This window comes from Phocoena sinus, chromosome 8 (assembly GCF_008692025.1).
Source record: "Phocoena sinus isolate mPhoSin1 chromosome 8, mPhoSin1.pri, whole genome shotgun sequence".
NCBI classification, from domain to species: Eukaryota; Metazoa; Chordata; class Mammalia; order Artiodactyla; family Phocoenidae; genus Phocoena; species Phocoena sinus.
Window position 1 is genome coordinate 11733255 of NC_045770.1, and position 19085 is coordinate 11752339.

Consider the following 19085-nt stretch of genomic DNA (forward strand, 5'->3'; position numbering starts at 1 on the left):
CTCTGATTAAAGCTTACTACAGACAATAAACAGAGGGTTTTAGCACTATTTGTCTATCACTTTTCAAGGGCACTCAGCTGAAACAAATGCTCATACATTGTTCAGGATAAATAATACATATACCTTCTCCTGCAGAGGTGAAATCTCACTCACCGATGATTAAAAATTGCAGATTCCAAGGAAAGAGAGCTCATAAGACAGACGATATGCATGGCTCATGCAAATCTATTATGTGTTGAATTCAAGTGCCTAGATTTGCATGCCTAATTGGGAAGAACGCCATCTTGGTTGCACTAACATCTTGCAGGTATCAAGCCCAAGATCAGTAAAGTCTTTGACTTTGCAGGGATGTGACAAGTATTAAAATCAGAAAAAAAAAAAAAGTTCTTTTATGTCATTCCAGTGGAGAACAATTTGGCAATATCTATCAAAATTACAAACACTCTGACCTTTTGATCTAGCAGTCCCACTTCTGGGAATGTATTCTACAGATTTATTTCAAACATGTAAAAGAACATCTGCTTTTTACTGCAGCAAATTGAAAAAAGTAAAAAAGAGAAAAAAAGAGGGAGGGAGATTGGGAGAGAGAACAACGAAAGACTCAAATGTCTATCAATGAGGTGTTGGTCAAATAAACTATATACCACACTATTAATGGAATACTATATCTTATATTATAAACAAAGGGTAAGGTGATTTCGCATATGTTGCTATAGAGAGACTTCCAAGATACATTTTAAGCGAAAAGAAGCAAGGTGCATGATAGTATATAATATGCTAATTTTGCTGTATAAAAAGGTATCAATAAGTATAAAAAGGTATCAATAAGTATATTCTCATTTGCTATTATTTGTGTTGACTCGGCAAAGACACACAAAAAACTAATAAGATGGAGTACAGGGGTTAGAGTAGAATTTTCCAGTGTATACTTTGTTTATATTGTTTGATTTTTGAATCATGTGAATGTTTTGTATTTAAAATGAAATACAAATGGTTCTTAAAAGATGTCTTCTTGTAAACAAACTGAACTATAAACCAAACAAAATTTTAACACAACCAAAGCAATTCATAATGTCCTAGCTGTATTCTCTAATAGTGGAATAAGGCTTACATCTGCCCTCAAATGTATCAGGTAGTTCAGAAAACATTGTATTTTTTAATGTCTGCCTCCTCTTATTCCCATTCTTATTTATTTAACACCTTAATTGTATTACCTATAGTGACTAAGAAGCATCAAGGATGAAGAGTCTGTGAAAGACTCAGTAAACTGAAATTGCATTGTAACTTTTTGGCAGACCTAGATCTCACAGACCATAACAGATAAACTGCCTCCTCTATTTTGTAAGCAATATTTATATTCCTCACAAGGCTCTGTCTTGAATTTTAAAGAGGAACAATAACAGTGACAGCCTCAACCTTTCCCGTAACAAAACCTGTGATATGGGCTCCATTAGATTATCTACTTTTTCTTCTCCTATAAACACCAAGTTCACTTGAACACAGATGCCTCCTTAATAAAAGTCTGAGTCAAAACTGAGTGACCTGTCTCACCTTTAGTTGTTCACGGAAAACAAAGCGTTAAGGCTCTAGAGTGTCGTCAGGTTGAAGGCCAAGTGACCGGTGTTCAGCATCGTATTGCAGGTTCACTTCTTCTTGTCAACAGCACCCATGACAAGTGTCCAGTCTGGCTCCTCCCAGGAGAGCAGGGAGGACAATGGATATACACCAATCACAGTGTTACAATTCTGAAAATGGCATGAGGACAAGTTTCAATTTGGATTTAGAGCTATCAGCCGCATCAGTGATTTTGTTATAGAGCAAATCAATTTAGTCACTGAATATGGAGGAACATCTCACTTTAGTGTTTTAGTGAAACATAAAGACTAACATTAACGGTGTGACTGTGGAGGGCTATGGGAGAACCTTAGCAGCAGGTAGTATAGTACGGCTCTCAACTGCAGCCAAACTGCTTGGGTTTGAATCCTAGCTCTGCTGTCTTTTATCAACGGTGTGACTTTTGGCAAGTTACTCAACCTATCTGTGCCCCACAAGTAAGAAGATGGGGATAATTAACAGTGCTGAATCATAGGGATGTCGTGAACATCAAAAGGGCTTAATATAGGTAGAGCATCTAGATTGGGCCCTGGCTGACAATAAACGCTCATTGTTAATGTTTAGAAGAAACACGAGCACGAAAATTATAAGCCTGGATCCCTGGCACTGATTCACACGACCAGCAACCCTATCTGCTTTTGTCTCACCTCCCTCTTGGATTATGGGTTTGTTACTCCCCTCTTGATATGTGTGCCTTAAAACAGAACGCAAGCAAATTGCTCAGGTGCCTAAACCACACTGAAGAAAGGCATAAGATGTTCACATGTTTTCTACTCATATGCCTAGGCAAGGATATATATCTGAACATCTTAATAGATCAGTTACAAAAAAACAAAAACTACCCATTTTTAGTGTTAGTCTCAAATTTTTGAAGGAAAAGGATTCAGAAATTCATTATATTTTAAGGAGATATAATATGGTATGCTATCCCTTTCATGTATTAACTCAATTCCTAAATTTTAGTTACGTTAAAAACTTAAAAGTAGATGAAATGACTCATGTTAACATCTATCATGACCTATGCGTTTTAAAAGTTATCTGGCTAAATTTGAATCCTGAAATCCTAAGTCCAAGTTGGAGAACACAGATAACTTCTTTTCCAGAGACGAACTGGAAAGACAAATGTGACTTCAAGGGTTAACCTCCTTGTTTTACATGCATTCTGGTGGAAGTTATAGCATTTTTCAGTCCAATGGGTATTGGGTGTCTTGACATATGTCTACCTTGCAAGAACTCAGAGACCCTCATAATAAATACTAAATAGAACTTAGCACAGAGGTTAAAACTATAATTTTTTGAAATTTGAATAAGAGGTAGAAATAATCTTACATTTAAACAGATCACGATACTTACACACTTCTGAAGCACTGAGAAAGAATTTAATAGATTCTGTCTTCTAAATACAGTAATAAAGTATATATAGTTCTTGGACCTTAGTTCTTGGTACAAGGTTAATTCATAACAGATTACCAAGAAATTACTGACAAGCAGATACGGTTCAAGTGCCCCAAACCCTAATTCTTAGAGAAAATTATTTTTCAAAGGAAAGAAACGTCACGTGAAAAAGTGTCGCAAATTTCTAATTCATCAAAATGAGACTCTTACTCAAAAACGGGGATGCCGAATAGCTCAAAGGTGGGTTTTCATCCTTAAAAGAGCATGTTAGAAGTATAAAACTTTGCTAACAAAAAGGCAATAACGTATTTCCTACGAACCTTTGTTTTGCGGTTTTAATTTCTAACTTTGGCAAGATGCCAACTAAATTTGTTAAGCTGGTCAAACTCTTTTACCAGCTTAGGCCAGTTCCCCAGAGGACTCAACCACAGCACTGATGTTGACTTTCTGCTGTATAAAAATAAACATGCACCACGACTCCAGGAAAAAATCAGAACACAAAGAGAAAGTGGACTTTTAGATTTTTAATTTTTTTTAAAGATTATCTATATATCTATCTATATATATATATATTAATAAAAGTGCAAAGAATAGACCTTCATGTTTAAATTATATTCTAAAATAAAATATATATTTCCATGAACTGCAGGAGACAACTGGCAAGTAAAGAGCCTGAGAGAGTCCAGTCCCTCTCCATCACTACAATGGACATATATTTGAAGGAAGCACCTATGAAAAATAGTGTTCACAACACACCTGGTAACACAGAGAGCTTCTGGGTGTTCTTGAAAGCAGTTTGCATGTCAATCTAACACGAAATGAGGGGAAAAATCAAATTCATAAACAGAAATGACATTGCTTAGAACAATCTATTATTCTGTACTCTTGTTTTATTTGCCCTGGAGCCTAGCACCTCCCACGGAGCAAGCCACCTTCACACACGCGCTCGTGAAACTATCGCCTGCGCGCCTCAAATGGTGATAGTTCCTTGTGCAACAAGCCTTCCCTGTTCATAACACTGCTGATTTAGCATCACAGCTGAAACTTCTGGTTAGAACTGAACTTTTTCTTTTTTTAAGTAAACAAACTTTTAAAACATAGCATCATAACATTCGGCTCTGTTACACATAGCTCATGTTTTGGGCTTGTTTTCACCAAAAGGTCTTAAAGGAACAAGAGTTATATAATATCTGCTGCTTTCTTATGTATTTATGGCCATGGTGGCGATAGGTTGCAGAAACAATAGAAACCTTCAATAATAAAAAAAGATATATGACTCTGAACTTTTTCTTTTCTTTAAAGCAATCTGGGATATTTCAAAAATTCAAATTCAAAGACTGATTTCCACTGTGGTGTCAGCAGCTACATGCCCACATGAAAATGATGCCTAAGTTTTTACCTGGCTTTCTTTTATTACTCCTTTCCTTTTTCAGAACTGACAAAAAATTTCTATTTTAGAAAAGATATGTTCTACACACTGTGCCTGTAGCAACATATCTGTAATACCGGCTATGACAGAATTTTGCCTCATGAATGTCAGTAATATGCTCTCACTGAATCTGGATGAAGTTAACATTAAAATACAGATAAGCTACAATCAATTATGCATAACTTGTAGACTCAAAAGTCCATGGTCTCTCCTCTCCTTCTTTTTGACCTGTTATAAAAATAATTTTGGTTACAAGTGTCTACACAGCACCAATTTTGTTTCAAAAGCAGCATCTTTACTCAGCCACTCAAATCAGTCTACATGTATACATGCTCAAATATCTTTTCTCATTTACTTCTGTTCTGTAACTCTAAAAGACCGGTAATTGCATTAGATCTTGTCTCAATCAAAAATCATTTAGCAATTATTAAAACAATCAATTACAATGCCCTAAAAATACCCACGGCCACTGAATTAAACGAGAAGTTCCCCTGACATGCAACTGTGTAATCGGAGAGTTATGCCTGCAGTTGAGCGCTGTGTTCTGTAATAGCAGAAGGAACAGGTCTCTAACAGTAAAAAAGCATTTCATAAAACTTTGTCATATATAAAATATCTTGTTAATTGTCATCATTCCACTGATGATTAAAGCATAAGTGTTTGCTCTGCTTTCTGCTGTGGGACAGTCGGGGGTCATACAACCGCAAAAAATAAGGGGGCATCTGTTTCTCAGGCTGACAAAAGCTCAGTTACACTGTTTCTCTCTCAAACTCGTCTGCACTCACGCACACGTACACACAGCATCCACAGTTTTAATCCTCCTGACACTGTTGCCACACTTTTTTCCCACTTCCAAAAACCTGTCAGGAAAATGTGATTGCAAAACAATTATTCTTGTCTATACCCAGCCTGGATCTCCAGCGCTCATTTTTATGATTTCATGATTTTGAAAGATGAAGCAAAAGGAGAACAGGCATCATTCATCTTCCTCAAACCCTTTGGTTTCCACTTTCAATGTTACAGTGAATGTAGATTTGACTCAGCAGGCCTGGGTCAAAGGCTTTACACATACTGAACCTGAAGTGCATTAAGAGAATAAACATCTGCTATCACGGCGTAGGACAATTTAAAAAGTAGCATCCGTGAAGAGTTTACAAGAGTCACCTAAAAATTTCCTAAGAAATTAAAGAATTTTTAGGAGGGACGGAATCACGTAACAAAGGTCAAAAGGTCAAACGCAATCCGGTAACAATTACATTCTCTGAAAAATACTTCACGTGCACATTTTCTGCCCCAGGTGCACTAAGTCCTTCTCAAGTCTCCTGTCTGTAAACATGGTGGATCCAGAAAGACATATATCAAAGAAAGACATTACACCGATTAACAAAGGAATAGAAGAACAAACAAAAAGATTTCAGAGCAGGTAAGGACTACCTTTTAAAGGAAAGTGCTTTAAACATGCTTCTGCAAAAAATATGACTTGGAGGCAAATCTGAAGTTTTGACACTTATACTTTACTCAGAGATTAGTCAGAGTTGTTCTTCTGTAGGGGCAACTAAACTGAAATGTAAAACAAAAAGAATTGTTCAATTATGACATCACAAAATCCCAGGGAAAAACTAGGAATCAAAGCTCCCTTTGATTAAAATTTCCCACTTCGAATGCAAAGTGCAAGAGCAAAAGCTTCAAATGATGACAGGCAGGAAAGTCACAGTACTTGTTCTCCCATACTCCCCCCCACTTGACTCCCTCACACACACTACAGAGAGTTTACTAGCTAATTCTCAGCTCTCCTGGCACGTATATCCATTGCTCTGTTGGATTCTTCATAAAGTCAGGCCTCCATTCCCAGTAGTTTAAAGTAATGAAAAAGACAGATACGAAGAAATACATTCAAAAAGCAAAAAGCAAAGAACTCTGGAATGTGACGTAGCTCACGTCAGTAATGGTTGATATAACTGTGGGAGGGACATTAAAGTTGAGATAGTTACACACAGAGTGATCAGGCTGCTGTGTCTGTGCTTCCTGGAATTCTAGCACTCCATCTACTCTTCTTCCAGACCCTAACAGAGCTACAGGTTCCAACTGTACCTGAGATCAGAATCAGGCTGACAGATGCGTGACACACTTGAAATTATTTAAAAAGGGAGAAATGAAGAAAAACGTTACCCGAGTTGAAAAATAAGAAGTTCATTACGGACAGAATAAAACTAAGGTAAACATGTATGGACACGAGTCAAAATGAAAAACTGAACCCAAGAAGGAAAGGGGAGAGAGGGAGGGGAAAAAGGAGGAATTGGGAGAGGGATGTGCTGCCCCTTCCTGGAAGGATTCCTTGTTTCCTGATTTAAGTGCAAGATGCTCTCCTGAGGGGACAATGCTGTTCACGCCATCATCACAAGTACACCTAAGTGGTCGTGAGGACCAAGCAGTAGACAGATCCCAGTGAACACAGTAAGAAGTCGGTGGCTGCCTAGTCGCCTCTCACGAGGGAGGGCACAGAAACTGGAGATGTGGCCAATTCTGGTGGCAGAGTAGAAGGAATCTGTGGTAGAAAATACCCAAAACAGCCCCCTACCCATTCTGGGGGGAAATATACAAAACCCCCCTGAAACCTAAACAAAACAAAACAAAACAAAACGAAATAAAACAAAACAGAGCAAACTTCTCCCTCCTGAAGGAAACCTCATGGGAACAAACGCCCTGCGAGTCCCAATGCGTGTGTTCTCACAAGGCTGGCGGAGGCTATTTTGTTTTGGATTCCACAAAAATTTTGTCTCCATCCCTAATGCCAAAAGAATGCAAGGCTCGAGAGCTGTACTTCATTTCCTCTGGGCCAAAGGGCGCTTCATGGTCAAAATAGTAGAGAAGCATGTTGCTAGTGGGTAATTGAACTAGAGTTTTTAATTGTTTCTTTAGTTCTGCAACTGTTTGGTCCAGACGAATGGTCATTTCTTCCACCTGGTCGTTAAAGTGGACTTCTACTTTCGCACTGCTCTGGGGTCTCAGGTCCACTTCTGCCAAAGGCTCCAACTTCCCATATTTTGTGACTAGTTCATGATACCTAGGAGGATAAAAAAACAAAACAAAACAAAACAGTGACAACTTAAGCCACTAGCGCATGAACTACTGACTTCTTCAGAACTATAGGTAAACTACACCGTTATTCTCAACATCTTTCTAATATCCTAGTCTAATATTATATCTACTTACCTGCCTACCTACCTATCGGGTGACTATTGTGGAATCTGTGATCTCAAATCGTTGCCCTTTTTTTTTTTTCTAATTAATTAATTAATTAATTTTAGTTTTGGCTGTGTTGGGTCTTTGTTTAGGGCTTTCTCTAGTTGCGGCGTGCAGGGGCCACTCTTCATCGCGGTGCACAGGCCTCTCACTGTCGCGGCCTCTCTTGTTGTGGAGCACAGGCTCCAGATGCGCAGGCTCAGTAGTTGTGGCTCACAGGCCCAGTTGCTCCACGGCATGTGGGATCCTCCCAGACCAAGGCTCGAACCCGTGTCCCCTGCATTGGCAGGCGGATTCTCATCCATTGCGCCACTCGGGAAGCCCTGAAATCGTTGCCCTTTTGAGGCCACAGTAAAACTCCATTCTTGTGTATCTGGGAAGAGTCTCTCCTAAAGATGGCCAACATGCCTGCTGCTAATCTTTATATAAGAATCAGCTTAGAAAGGAGAGGAGAACCTAGAAAAAAAGTAGACACTACAAAGATTATAGAGAGAAGTCTAATCACTCTGTAGAGCCTGCTTGCTTGGGCACCATCATCAAGGCAGGCAGATATCTAAGCACGTGTTCCTTGGTAACAGATGGGAAGATGGACGTAGACCAGCAGTTTCCGACCCCTGGGGGAGGCATAAGTTACAAACAAAAACATCTAGTTGTATGTTAGCTGTTAACTCAGCTTTTTCAGTGATGCTTTGTTGAATGTTCCAGCCTAGCCTAGTCGACTGTAACATAAGGAGTTTGTGGAAGAGTCAAGAATACGCTCTTGTAAAGAAGTGGTAAATGAGGGACACAAGTTCCTTGATCAAGGCAGGAATAAACAGCCAAAGACACCAAGAGGGAAGTGAATTATAGAGGTGAGACTAGGGCCCAGGAGGACAAGTTTCCCATGTGGAAAATCTTGTCTCCGCTGGCAGCCTTGGAGGATCTAGGTTTGATTTCATTGAGAAAGCTAAGCAGTTTCCTACAATCCAGAGAGGGGGAAAATGCTGAAAAGATCTAATATTAGCTTTATTATAACCAAGATATACTGAGGTTAATTTGGGACCAGAATACAATGGTCATAAAATTACCCCCGCCACGTTCCCCACCCTACTGGCTTTGATTCAGTTAAATCAGTGTTATAATAAGGTTGGTAGGAGCACGGAAGCTGTAGTAAGACATCTGTGGTCAGGGATGGAAGTAATCATGTCCATGAAAGGGAGTAGCAGGTATGGTAAAGTAGCACTGGCCTTGGAGTCAGAAGACCTGACTTCAGAGTCTTGACTCCATCTTATAATTAGCTGTGTGACTTACCAACTCACTCAATCCTTTTGGATCTCAGATTTCTCACTAGTAAAACTGGGATAATAAGTCTGCCCTTCCTACCTTGTAAGACAGTCATAAGAGTCATATAAAATAACAGATGAGTAAGCACTTTGTAAGTTCTAAGTTCATATGCAAATAAAAAGGATTAACATTACATTCCTGCTGTCTGGGACTTACATTATTAAAACGCACACACCACTAAGAAAATATATGATTGAAATCTTCTTAGGTAGGACTTCTTGGAAAAGGTGATGGTACGATGAAACAGATTGTAGAATCGTCTTCTCCCAGGACTTGAGCCCCAAATGGTATTCTTTTCAAAGGGTAAAATATTACTGGAAGCAAGTAATACAGGAAAAGAGGCAACTGCCTTATTGCCATAACCTTTTAAAAGGAACCAAAAGCTCTGTACCATGTGGTTCTGTTAAGCAAGGGTCCTAACTCAACCCCCAGAAGCCATTATGGAGAAAGAAGGTAAGGAAACAAAATCCTGAGTGTACTGACCAATACTTCCTAATTTAGAGCAAACTGGGCTGGGGGGGTAAGGAGTCAGCTGGGAGGAAGACTGAGGAAACACCTTAGGGATCAGAAGTCTCTACATCCCACTGCCAGGATGTCAGGATCTTAGCAATGGCAAACGAAACAAAACAGTCCACACAAACAAAAAACAAAACTACCAGGCCTTGAGATTTTCCAAGGCTCCAAACTGAAAAAGTGAAATGATTCAAAGTCCAAAGGTATCTTTCCTTCACCCAATCTCCTAGCATATGCCTTTAAGTTAGTGAAAGTAGGTTATGATAATTTAATAAAATCTTGGAAAAGACAGCAGAACCTACGGGTCAAATAAGCTGAACCCAGTTCTACGGATATTTTCCCTTCAGACTACAGAAAAGTAGACAGAATTGTAATACCCCAGGCTCTCAAGCTCTGCCCAGGAGGGACAAAAGGAACAATGGCAAAGGGGTCGAGGATGTTACTTATACTATGTTTCAGTAAAGAGATGGTGTAGATAGAGGTATCCACTTTTATACATAAGCAAGAATATAAGACACAAAATGGCAACTAAGCACATACCACTGCAAAAGGAATAAAAGAGAGAAACACATTAAGTAAAAGGCAGAGGCAGAACTCAATCTGAAAGAAAACATACTTGAATGAAAAGAAAATGCCCCACAAATACTCTAAGGTCTAGAAATTAATAAGTGCATAAATATAATAAAACAGGAGCTCAAAGATAAATGATAAACAGCAGAATGAGATGAAAAGGGAGATTTCAGCACCGGTGAAAGAAACAGGAGCAAAATAACACATTACCTACCAAATAAGTAAATTAGGAAGTATGACCCAGGAATATTATACCTCACCAAGTTTTTTTCAGAAATAAATTTAACAAGCAAATATTCTGAAACAAGAACTTAGGGAACAGGGCACCCATGAGTCCTTCTGAAAAAGAAAAACACTACTCAACAATGAGATTAAAGAACTAGTGTTAAGTCCTGAATCTAGTTAAATATAAAACTAAAACTTAAAATAATAACTGTATGATCCTAGACTTATTTATACTTGACACTATAGTCAACTGAATTTATCTCAAGCACAAACATATTTTTACACAAAATTATGGTCCCTGTGCAGAAACTAGTCTGCAATTGGTCAAGTCTATCTACAAATTAAATGACCTATAAATTAGGACACTCTAAAAGATCTTATAGCTTTCTCAAAATCAACATGTCCAGAAATAATTCATTGCTACTCCCCAACCATCTTCTCTTCTAGTCTTCCTTATCTCAGTAAATGGCACCAGGAACTGAATAGTCATCCTGATTCCTTCCTACCTCTCCTCTCCACTTCTCCCACTCAATCACTTGCTGTGTCATACTAATTCTATTCCTAAATATTTCATGAATCTACCTTCATCTCTCTTGCCCACCTGTCTTGTAAATTCAAGCCACTATCATTAATAACCTGGATTGCTACAGCTTTCTTTGGATGCATAAGCTGGGTAATTTTCCTCAATATTTGTTTCAGCCTCCTCCTAGAATGCCTTTCTGTGCTACAAAGCTGAAAACTACAATTACCACACTCCTTTGCAGGTAAGATTTAACTTCCATCAATCTCATTCAACAGCCCTGGGGAGAGACATAGTGGATTTAGCAGACATGGAGTGGCAACAGCTTGGGTAGAGGCTTCCTAATTACCAGATTGTGGTTCAAGTAGTGTGTTCCTGGAGTCAATACCCTTGGCAGCAGCTTGCTGATCTCCAGATCACAGCTAAGGTGGTGTGATCCAGCACCAGGGACAGCAGCTTCCTGAGTCTCCCCTTATCTGATGCTAGCAGAGGTAGCAGTGCCCTTGGTGGGCTAGTTCTGCGGTACAGCTCTAGGGATAATCCTAGGGAGGCAGCCCTTCCAAAGATTTTGTAAGCACCTTATTCCCTGTATGAAATCCCTTTCTTCTTAAAATAGCTAGTTTGTGGCTTCTGTTATCTATAACTGAATTTCAAACGATACTCTTTCAAATGGTTTCCCAAGACTTCAGGGTGGTCCCCAATTGACCTTTGTCTATATCACAGCCAAAGACATTGTCATAAAACACAAAATTGACTACAACACTCCTCTACTTAAAATCACACAAGACCCATCAGAATAAAGCCCTAACTCTTTAACATAATTTTGGTAGGCAAAATTTTGGCTCCCCTCAACAGAGAACCCAGTTAAGCCATCCTGTGCCCACACTTTTGACACATACAAACTATAACATGATAAGTATATATTGTTTTAAGCCACTAAAGCCATTATGGCAATTAGTTACAGCAGCAATAGAAAACTAATACAATTGATTATAAAAGGCCCTTCATGATTTTGTTCCTACGTAACTTTCCAAATTTATTTTGGGCCATTGACATTACCACTCCCTGTACCTGCTTTCCACTTATTTAATCTTAAAAGCAATGTTTACTTATTAATTTTCAGGTAAATCCAGCAGGGTTTTATATATGGATAAAAGTTTGGATACGGACTAGGATAACAAATATTCACTCTTTATGCTGTAAAAATGAAGAAAAAGCATTAGAGTTGTGACTCACTATAACTCACTATATACACTGAATATGTCCCCCTAAAAGTTACATAAGTAAAGATCATGATTTTAAGATAATATGTTTACTCCTAAGTATCTTACTTTGGATTATCTTTAAGCAGGGCAAATCAGTAGATAAAAGAAATCATGATTTTACAAAACACCCAGTAAATTTTAGAAACCAGTTTCCACCTTAGATATTTTATTTATTATTCAAAAGTTCATCTAAACTATGTCTGAACTATATCTGTATATTCTGTATTATCTGAGCTTTTCTTAGCATCAGCCCCAAAGCTATAGTCTTAAGAGGTAAAGGGCTTTTTTCTTCCCAAAGCTATAGTCTTAAGTGGTAAATGATTTCTGATGACTAAGCAGTCTTCAAAATTAATGATCTCAGTTTATATTCTACCAGTCAGTACTTCTATCTGATTATTAAAAAATATTTAATATTTATAAGTCTCACTTCTGAAGTGGGCAAAATGCTATAAGTCTACGTTGGATGATATTATTGACAAGGATGTACTGCAATAAGCAAATGTTAAACTGTAATACATATTTGCCTGTGTTTGTGTTCAGAGCTTCTGAATAGCATTCCCCCACGATCTCCTAACAGAAAATGATCAATCATAACAAGAGCAAAATTTACTACACACAGCATAAAGGCCAGCATGACCACATGGGCAACTGAGAATGATAAATGGGAACCAAATGCTAGCTGAAACCTTGTGAAGAACACTACCCACAGGCAAACTGGCATTGTGCTTTTTTTTTTTCTTCCTATTAAATAAAAACACCCATGAGGAGAAAAGCTTCTTTCAACTTTAAGGGTTTTTTAATCGTGAGCAGTTAAAAATCAGGCTATTGGTAGGGTGGGGCTGAAGGTGGCACTAACAAAGGGGGGACCGGGGAATGAACCCATGCTTAGTGGAGCTAGGGTAGGGCAGCTCTACTCCCAGTGCACATAAGTAAGCCTTCACACACTAGCCATTTCTTGTCCATGGCACACCTGCCTGATGTGACAGACACACGAGCAGATTTTAGTAGCGTGATGGTCAGGTTGGGAGAGGTATGCCCCTTTCTCTTATTGCCCATTTTCACTCTTGATTCCTAAGATAGCTCGGAGCATTTCATCAATCACAGTCAATCACAGGTCTATGAAGCTAGAATAAAGACTTGGCACACCACCTGAAAAAGACTGAACGTTCCTACTGTAAATCTTAGTCTGAGGGTGGACTTATGACAAAACCTAAAACCCAAAGATGGATAGAGACTAAAGGTTAACTCATTTTCAGCTCTAACTAGTTTAAAAACTATTCTAACTAAATAATATGAACATTAAATATTTTACATAATTTTTAGGAACCTGGAAGACTAAAGGAGGCCTAGAACCAAAGGCTTTGAGCTGGCAGAAAGCTCACACATTTGGACCTCATGGCTCCAAATCCATAAAAGAAGCAGCTCACAATCTCAAGGAGCATCCTACAGAAAAATGATGGGATTTACATTTTATGCAGGTACATACGCCACAATGGGATTAGGGTATCCCAGTAGTGTGCTCACAGGTGGCCTATAGTAGTCTCATGCTAACAATTCTATTACTCTATTGATTCTCCAATGCAGACCCATAAGGAATCAACTGGAGTCTTTATTCTAAATAGAGCTATTTTACTCCAAAATAAATCTCTAATACATACATCTCTCTCTTTAAGGAAGGCAACAAATAAAACATGAAAAATCTCTTATGGTTCCCTTGGTTGAAACAAATCATTAAGTATAACTAGACGAAAAACATTCACGAAATTTACTTTGTTTCCCAAGGCATTATGAAGGATTCAAAATACATTTCAAATATCTGATTGCTGTTATTTAATCCCTCCTGTATGGTATGCTTTCTCTCTTTGGTATGGTATCATATCATGGCATATCAAAGAAATCTCCCTAGCATTCTACAGCTGGGATTTTATACTCTTACTGAAACAGTTTCCTCAAGGTCACCAATATCTTATTAAAACACATAAACATCACATTTCAGAGGCAGAAAGGATCGTAGAGATCATCTACTACATATTTTACAGATATAGTAATAGAGGGCCAGTATGTTAGCTAGTGAATGCAAGGGTGGAAATTAGAACTGAGGTCTTGTTCTCAGATCATCATTCTTTCTCAGGTCTCATCATCTTAATGGTTTGCTGCAATAATGAATACCGTTCTAGAAATTCTCTTCTCCTTTCTACATTTCAAATGTCCCCTTTCAATCTCTCTTTACAGGTTCTCTTCCTACCATCTACACTTGGGTAGCACTCAAAACTCACTCCCAGATTCTCTTCCCTTTTCTCTTTGTGATCTTCCATCACGGCGCTCATTCTCTTATTTAGCTGAAGCCATAGATGTTTCCCACTTGTCTTCCTCAAGCTTCTGTATTTCACCTACCTCCAGAATGAGTTATTCTCATCTTTCATGCATAGCAAAGAATCTGAAACTGAACTTAGTATTTTCCATATAGTTTTTCATCAAGGCTTGAGTCATAGAATTTTGTTTCAATTCACTATTTCTTAAATTCAAGTGCTGTCAAAATTGCCTAGTAAATGGATGAAGATACCTAGTCATATAATGGAATACCACACAGCAGTTGAAGTAATTATTTTAATCTACATTTATCAATATGGTTAAAACCTTGATCAAAATGGCTCCATAAATTCACATCTTAATGCACTTCTGCTCCAAATACAGAGTAAAATGGATAAAATATGAAAGGGTTGAATTGCAAGAAGACATACCCAGGCTCAAAAATAACAGACATCTCCATGGACCAGAAACTGAACAGAAATACAAAGCATACAACTGAAACCACAGGACCACTGGACCCCAGGTCCAAATCAGGCAGTAGCAGTCAGGAGTTAAGTTTGTGTTAGGCAAAGGAAATTAAAAGTACTCCATGGGAGAGAGAGGAACTCAAGACAGGTTCACTGCCTGAAGGAGGGGTAGGGTTAGGGTGATGTGAGGCTGGGCATGAAATAAGGAGGCAAAAAACTGCTGCAGATCCACTGCCTTGGGCTACCTCTTTTGGGCAATGGGTCTAGGTAAAAGAAGTAATAAGGTAGCTCTACCAATAGGAATTGAATCAAATCACCTGCTGCTTAGGTGACTAGACTTACCCTAACTCTACAATCAGTGGGATAGGGTCTCCAAAATCCATTACAAGAGCTGGTTCTAGACCAGGGGTCTGGGGAGCTGGTTAGAGATAACTGCAAAAACCATTAGACAGGGAGAGGTAAGCTCAAACAGGAAGACATAACAATCCTCAATGTGTATGTGTCTAACAACAGAGCTTCAAGATAAAGAAGCAAAAACTGATAGAACTGGAAGTAGAAATAGACAAATCCACAATTATAGTTGGAGACTTCAGTACCCCTTTCTCAGTAATTGATAGAACAAGTAGACAGAAAATTGTTAACAATGTAAAGACTTGACCAACACTAAAAACTTGACCTAACTGACATTTTTAATACACATTTCCAAGCAACATCAGAACACACTTTTTTTTCTAGTGCATATGGAAGTCTAACCAAGACAGACCATGTTCTAGGCCCAAAACATACTTAATAGGTTTAAAATAATTGAAATAATACAAAGTATGTTATCTGATTATAATGATATTAAACTGGAAATCATTAACAGAACAACAACAATCCCCAAGAATTTGGAAAATACACAACACACCTATAAATAACCCAAGGGTCAAAGAGGAAGTCACAAGAAAAATTAGGAAATATTCTAAATTCAATGAAAATAAAAATACAATATATCAAAAATTATAGAATGTAGCTAAAGCAGTGTTTAAAGGAAAATGTATAGAATTAAATGCCTGTAAAAGAAAAGAAGAAAGGTCTCAAATCAATGATCTAAACTTCCATCTTAAGAAACTAGAAAAAGATGAGCAAACTAAACTCAAAGCAAGAAGAAGGGAGGAACTAATAAAGATACGAGCAGAAATCAGTGAAACAGAATGCATATAAACAACAGACAAACCATGAAACCCAAAGCTGGTCCATAAGGTTAGTGAATCTGGTAAACCTCTAGCCAGACTGATCAAGAAAAGAAGACACCAATATCAGGACTAAAAGAGGAGACATCACTACAGACTCTACAGACACTAAAGGTTTGTAATAAATGAATATTATGAACAACCTTATGCCCATAAATTCAATAACTAAGATGAAGTGGATGAATTCCTTCAAAGACACAAATCACCAAAGCTCATTCAAGAAGGAACAAATAACTTGAATCAGGCTATATTTATTAAATAAATTTAATCATAGTTAAAGCCACCAGTAAAGAAAACACCAGACACAGACGGCCTCATTGATAAATTCTACAAAATACTTGAGAAAAAGATAATATTAATTCTACACAAAATCTTTTAGAAAAAAGAGGAAAGAACACTCAAAAACTCATTTTATGAGGCTAGCACTATCCTAGTACCAAAACAAGACAGCCAGAAACTATCAAACTCTTAGAGGAAAACATAGGCAGAACATTCTATGACATAAATCACAGCGAGATCTTTTTTGATCCACCTCCTAGAGAAATGGAAATAAAAACAAAAATAAACAAATGGGAACTAATGAAACTTCAAAGCTTTTGCACAGCAAAGGAAACCATAAAAAAGACCAAAAGACAACCCTCGGAATGGGAGAAAATATTTGCAAACGAAGCAACTGACAAACGATTAATCTCCAAAATTTATATGCAGCTCAATAACAAAAAAGTAAACAACCCAATCCAAAAATGGGCAGAAGACCTAAATAGACATTTCTCCAAAGAAGATACACAGACTGCCAACCAACACATAAAAGAATGTTCAATATCATTAATCATTAGAGAAATGCAAATCAAAACTACAATGAGATATCATCTCACACCAGTCAGAATGGCCATCATCAAAAAATCTAGAAACAATAAATGCTGGAGAGGGTGCGGAGAAAAAGGAACACTCTTGCGCTGCTGGTGGGAATGTGAATTGGTACAGCCACTATGGAGAACAGTATGGAGGTTCCTTAAGAAACTACAAATAGAACTACCATATGATCTAGCAATCCCACTACTGGGCATATACCCTGAGAAAAACATAATTCAAAAAGAGTCATATACCAAAATGTTCACTGCAGCTCTATTTACAATAGCCTGGAGATGGAAACAACCTAAGTGTCCACCATCAGATGAATGGATAAAGAAGATGTGGCACATATATACAATGCAATATTACTCAGCCATAAAAAGAAACGAAATTGAGTTATTTGTAATGAGGTGGTTGGACCTAGAGTCTGTCATACAGAGTGAAGTAAGTCAGAAAGAGAAAGACAAATACAGTACGCTAACACATATATATGGAATATAAGAAAAAAAAATGTCATGAAGAACTTAGGGGTAAGATGGGAATAAAGACACAGACCTACTAGAGAATGGACTTGAGGATATGGGGAGGGGGAAGGGTAAACTGGGACAAAGTGAGAGAGTGGCATGGACATATATACACTACCAAACGTAAAACAGATAGCTAGTGGGAAGCAGCCGCATAGCATAGGGAGATCAGCTCGGTGCTCTGTGACTACCTGGATGGGTGGGATAGGGAGGGTGGGAGGGAGGGAGACACAAGAGGGAGGAGATATGGGAACATATGTATATGTATAACTGATTCACTTTGTTATAGAGCGGAAACTAACACACCATTGTAGAGCAATTATACTCCAATAAAGATGTGAAAAAAACCCAACAAGGCAAAGACATTAAAAGAAAATTACAGATCAATATCCCTCATGAAAACAGACACAAAAATCCTCAACAAAATATTAGCAAGTTTAACCCACCAACATATAAGAAGGTAATACATAATAAGCAAATGAGATTTATCCTGGGAATTTAAGGCTGGTTAAACATTTTAAGAAATCAGTTAATATAATTCACTGTAATGGACACTAAATAAGAAAAACTACATGAATTTCTCAAGATATGCAGAAAAAGAAAAGGAAAGAGAAAAAAAGAAAATAAAAAAAAGAAGTATAAGTCATATAGATTGGAAAAGAAGACATACACTGTGCCTCATCATACACAACATGATTGCCGACAATGAATTCACAAAAGAACTACTAGAGCTAATAAGTCTAGCAAGGTTGCAGGATACAAGGTCAATATACAAAAAACAATTGTATTTCTATACCTAGCAATGAACAATTGAAAAGTGAAATTAAAAAATAGTACTATTTATAATAGGACTTAGATACATGAAATCCTTAAGTAAAAATGTAATAAAATATGTGCAGAATTTTTGTGAAAAAATACAAGACACCAATTACTTAAAGAAATCAAAGAAAACTTAAATAAGTGGAGAGATACACTGATTCATGGACAAATAAATGGAGAGATATACTGGTTCATGGACAGGAAGACTCAATATTATTAAGATATCAATTCTACCCAAATTGTTCTACAGATTCAACACAATCTCAATCAAAATGCCACAGAATTTTTTTTCTAGAATTCAACAAGCTTACCCTAATGTTGATATGTAAAGGCAAAGGAACTAAAATAGCCAAAATAACTTTGAAAAGAAAATCAAAGTTGGAGGACCCACATTACCTGGATCCCAAGACTTATTCTAAAGCTACAGTAATTGAGACAGCATAATACTGGCAAAAGGATAGACACATAGATCATGGAAAAGAACAGAGAATCCAGAAATAGAGAGTCTACCTATATGGTTAATTGATTTTCAACAAAGGTATAAACTCAATTAAATAGAAAAAAGATAGTCTTATCAATGAATACCACTATAACAATGACACTCATATACCCAAATTAAAACAAAACAAAAAGTTAATCCATATCCTAAACCATATACAAAAATTAACTCGAAAAAATGTGCTTAAACTATAAAATGTCTAGAAAACTAAGAAATCCCTGTGATCTTAAGTTGGTCAAAGATTTCTTTGATATGACACCAAAAGCACAATCCATAAAAGAAAAA

At 37.5% G+C, this 19085-nt stretch overlaps 2 protein-coding genes across 11 annotated transcripts in view; both read right to left on the reverse strand.

Annotated features, from left to right (window-relative positions):
* The window catches only part of TECTA (tectorin alpha), an 85741-nt gene extending 79743 nt beyond the window's left edge, over nucleotides 1-5998 (reverse strand). For 8 of the 10 annotated variants that reach the window (XR_004351127.1, XR_004351128.1, XM_032640623.1 and 5 more), the window contains exons 1-2: nucleotides 3766-4092; nucleotides 1552-1745 (exon numbers count right to left, since the gene is read on the reverse strand). The gene's annotated coding sequence lies outside the window, so the exon portion shown is untranslated. Of the gene's footprint in view, nucleotides 1-153; nucleotides 339-1551; nucleotides 1746-3765; nucleotides 4093-5872 lie in introns of those variants that run through there. The other 2 variants (XM_032640624.1, XM_032640621.1) reach the window with 2 other exon arrangements.
* The window catches only part of TBCEL (tubulin folding cofactor E like), a 78282-nt gene continuing 63908 nt past the window's right edge, over nucleotides 4712-19085 (reverse strand). The window contains exon 8 of the mRNA XM_032640631.1: nucleotides 4712-7502. Within this exon, the coding sequence (XP_032496522.1) occupies nucleotides 7184-7502 (319 nt within the window). The 3' untranslated portion in view covers nucleotides 4712-7183. The remainder of the gene's footprint in view (nucleotides 7503-19085) is intronic.